The sequence below is a fragment of the Saccharomyces eubayanus genome, chromosome IX, assembly GCF_001298625.1.
Source record: "Saccharomyces eubayanus strain FM1318 chromosome IX, whole genome shotgun sequence".
Taxonomy (NCBI): domain Eukaryota; kingdom Fungi; phylum Ascomycota; class Saccharomycetes; order Saccharomycetales; family Saccharomycetaceae; genus Saccharomyces; species Saccharomyces eubayanus.
The window spans coordinates 1-1218 of record NC_030984.1 but is presented as its reverse complement, the minus strand read 5'-3'; the positions used below and the strand labels follow the sequence as shown (position 1 = coordinate 1218).

The 1218-nt window shown below is 42.0% G+C and overlaps 1 protein-coding gene across 1 annotated transcript; it reads right to left on the bottom strand.

Annotated features, from left to right (window-relative positions):
* On the bottom strand, positions 1–1201 carry DI49_2620 (pepsin-like aspartic protease; the record flags this gene model as incomplete). Its single annotated transcript, XM_018365738.1, has 1 exon — positions 1–1201. A coding segment is annotated over one exon (1201 nt), but the record flags the coding sequence as incomplete, so codon positions are not given.
* Between the last annotated feature and the right edge of the window lie 17 nt (positions 1202–1218).

The following is a 1218-nucleotide window of genomic DNA, read 5'->3' as shown; positions in this document are numbered from 1 at the left end:
TTCCGATGGGGCTACCGGGCGTATACACCCACGTACTGGAGTATCCGGGAGCAGGTGTGGCACCTGGGACACTATCAGAGATAATCTCAATATCTTCTTCTTCATTATTAAAGCTGGCCTGAGCAAGAGAAACTTCGTGATTTTCTAAATCATAGACAACATATGTGTCCATGAGGAAAGTATCCCCAAACACAAACCCTGACTCATCGGCATCAATATTCAAAAGACAGTGATCATTGAGTGGTGTCACAAAATTGGATATGTTTGCAGAAATATTGAATCCTCCAAAATCAACAGACAATAGAGTGTCGTTCACTTTTGAACAATCAAAAATGTAGCCTTGGTTATCGGAGCTATACTTCCCATCGAAAATTTTGCCTATGGCATCTGCAATTTCAGTGGGTAGGGTAGGATCACTTGAACCAGAATCAAGCAATACTGGGAACTGAACATCTGAAACAGTTTTGTTGCCGGATTTGCTATCCAAAATGGCGACGCTCTGTGCTGTGATTACCATCCCTGAACCACGGGCGGCAAGGGTGTTGTAAGCCTGCAGCATAGGAAGAGTGTAAAGCTGTCCTGAGTATTTACTTTTGTCAACAGCGCCAAACAAGATGCTTCCAAAGCGTGCATTAGGGTCATTCAAAAACAAAGAATATGCCATCTTTTTGATCTTTCCTTGCCTTTTCAATGCCATTGGAAAGTTATCGTATACAAATGGTGTTGTATTGAAAGAAAATGCGCTTTCAATATTATCTGTTTCTTCTGCAGAAGGAAGCGATACGCCTAAAATTCCATAACTTATTGTCGTATCATTGGACACCCCAAAAGTGAAATTACTTAGAGTAATATTACCCAAAGAGACAACATCCGTCCCGTAAGTTCCTGCATAGTACGAATTATCTGCGTATGTTGCACGAAAATTTGTCTCGTTATACTTAAACGTGGAAGAGGTATTGGGATTGAAGGTACCCCAGTACGAGCAGGGTGTATTATAAGCCTTACGTGAAGTAGCTGTAGAAGAGATCTCAGAAGCAGTTGCTGTGAGCTCGTAATTACTAGTCCAAATGTTATTATCGTCGGCCAATGATTTACAGTGAGCGCTATCGGCCTCATTAACACACATATCCGAAGAGCCAGTGTCTAACTGGAGATAAGCCGTTTGGGGAGGGGTCCCGATTTCCATCTTGACAACATACATTTGTGCACTTGCAAACA